The sequence below is a fragment of the Mytilus trossulus genome, chromosome 10 (assembly GCF_036588685.1).
Source record: "Mytilus trossulus isolate FHL-02 chromosome 10, PNRI_Mtr1.1.1.hap1, whole genome shotgun sequence".
In the NCBI taxonomy this organism is placed as follows: domain Eukaryota; kingdom Metazoa; phylum Mollusca; class Bivalvia; order Mytilida; family Mytilidae; genus Mytilus; species Mytilus trossulus.
The window spans coordinates 9,988,878-9,991,514 of record NC_086382.1 but is presented as its reverse complement, the minus strand read 5'-3'; the positions used below and the strand labels follow the sequence as shown (position 1 = coordinate 9,991,514).

Genomic DNA, 2,637 nt, shown 5'->3' with positions numbered 1-2,637 from the left:
CGAATGTAACAATAATAGTGCATTCCAATGAAATGTATTGGAGGCCTAAGGAATATGAAGTAGGGTCAATACCGGTTAAGCAAAACCATCGCCAATAGAATAAAAAGATGAACAGAAAAACGCCATTCCATAAAACAAATAATATAAAATGAACAATTTAACACCACCGATAGCAATACAAATCAGATGTAACCGAGATACTGCGGAATGCTGACTTTTCATAACAAATCCTAAGCCAAAGGGGAACGTTTTTGATTTATATTTTCCTGAATATGCATGAAATATTTGCTGCTGGAATATAAAGCCAGCAACAAATACAATAAGTAACGTATGTATAATTTTAAACTCGTACAATGTTTGAACTAATTCTGGATTTCATGCAAATAAGAAATAATATAAAAGTAAAGTAGCTTAGGCACTTAAACAAAATGTTTTTTTTTATTTCGATTTAAATATCTACATTTCTAATGGAACGATATAAAAGTCACACGAAACTTAATTACTGTTTACTTCCGATTATATAAAATGCTCTTAAAATACATTTAATTAGAATAAAAACAATGAATAGACTAATGAAATTAAAAATAATTCAAGTTAAATGACAACAATAAAATTCATACAAAATAAAAGTAAAGTCCATTAATTGTTTGTCTAACAACCAGAAATATGCACTTCATATAACTTTGACTTTTCCACACTTCCTTTTCCTCTCGTACATCCAATATACAATTGTCCCGCAGTTCTTGTGAAGCAAAGGGAAAACGGCATTACTACTCCTAAGTCGCCCATGTTATAATGTGTGATCAAATGACCACAGTTATTCAGTATGTGAAATATATAAATGCTTAATTCTGTCACAATAATATTGTCAGACGGTGTAGTAACAATCTTCACTGGTTTGAACGGCTTCTTCTCATTATTGATCTCATGATGACCTGTGTAGATCTGTAGGATATCTCCGTCTCTATTAAGCACCACAACTCTACCTCTAAAATCCTCGGATAACTTATCCACTACACAGATATTCCCGTTATCTGTACTGGTTATACTCTCAACATATGTAAATATCCGAATGTTGTTCTTGTCAAGTTCATAGATAGTTTCATGTTCTCCTTTCTGGTTCATCACAATGATAGCTCGTCTGCCCGTTACCGGCCATGCTTTTCCTCTACTCTTGATTCCCACTATGACTTTACCATCTCTGGTCAAATGTACGGCAGTATAAACTAACGGATCCACCTCATAAAAAGAATCAGTAAGTTCTCGTGTTTTACCACTGACTTGTTTCAGTACTGATTCACTCGATGCCAGAAGTAGGTCACCAGTCGGAGTAACCGCCATTCCGTAGACTTTAATGTTAAATATAGATTCTACTGTCAGTTTATGTTCTACTGGTTTTACTTTCTGTAACACTTTTTGATCACTTATCCACAGAGAATTGTCGGGACATAACGATAGATAAAGTACACTAGAAATGTCAGTTTGGAATTGTTTAACGATACGTACGTTGACGGCATTAGACACAACCTGTAACGATCCCACGTTATATGGTGATATTTGTCCCGGGAGAAATGATATGGTACCGGGATCGATAGCTGCTATACTGACGGCCGTGGACAACTTTTCACATTCAATAAATATTTTTTCGGCGTTGTTAGATTGAATAATATCTTCCGCATTTGAACTAAGTTTTGTTAAGTTATCCACGGTCTTCTGGGCTTTGCTGATTTTTTCCTCCTGAAAGTCTGTCCATTTTTTTTTCAATTCACTTTTTAATTTTTCTGCATGTTTGTCAGATAATCTTTTTATTTCGATATTTTGAGCATCGATTTTTATTATTAAATCTTTGTATCGTTCACTGTCTTTCATATCAACTAAACTTATTGTTCCTATCTCTCTGGTCAGCTCCATGATTTTTTCTTTTGCTTTGGTTTGTTCATTTTTTATTTTTTCAACTTTGCTCTTACAACCTTCGGCTATTTCGACTAACCCATGGCCATTGTGAAATTTAGAAATGCATGATGTGCACACAAGCCTATCGCACGACGTACAAAACATAACGGCAGACTGTCCTGTGTGTTCCATGCATTTCAAATCGCTAAAATCCAGTTCGCCACGATGAATTCCTACCTCTTTTATATCTATAACATTGTGATCTTTACTATTTTTTAATTTAGAATGAATTTTGTCCTTGCATTTATCACACATTAGAACGTCACAATTAATGCATTTCCATTTTATCTTGGTTTCTTCTTCACAAAAATTACATGTAGCAGGAGCTTGTCCACGTTTTAAAGATTGTGAAAACGCCATTCTGACCAGTATAAAATTCAATATGTCTGACTATTTTACTTCCTTTTACTGTAACTAAATAAGTAAGGATATGTTTGTTTTAAATCCAAGGTCGTTGTCATATGACAATTATATTTATAGATATGGATTGATGGTCTGGATTGCACAGTCTTTATTTCTTATTTCTGTAACTTAATCTTTTAATTATCTTATAGTTTTCTTATAATTTTCTCCAATTATTCTCAATTCTTTACATTTAATATTATCACCCGATTATTCTCTATGATTCATTTTTCCGTTCTTTATTTTTTACCGATATTTCTCCGTCTTCCGAGTAAGTTAACC

The 2,637-nt window shown here is 33.3% G+C and overlaps 1 protein-coding gene across 1 annotated transcript; it reads right to left on the bottom strand.

Moving 5' to 3' along the window:
* Positions 1 to 588: 588 nt before the first annotated feature.
* On the bottom strand, positions 589 to 2,343 carry LOC134686833 (uncharacterized). Its single transcript, XM_063546638.1, has one exon. It carries the CDS (start codon positions 2,311 to 2,313, stop codon positions 652 to 654), a length of 1,662 nt encoding a protein of 553 aa, XP_063402708.1. The 5' UTR covers positions 2,314 to 2,343; the 3' UTR covers positions 589 to 651.
* Between the last annotated feature and the right edge of the window lie 294 nt (positions 2,344 to 2,637).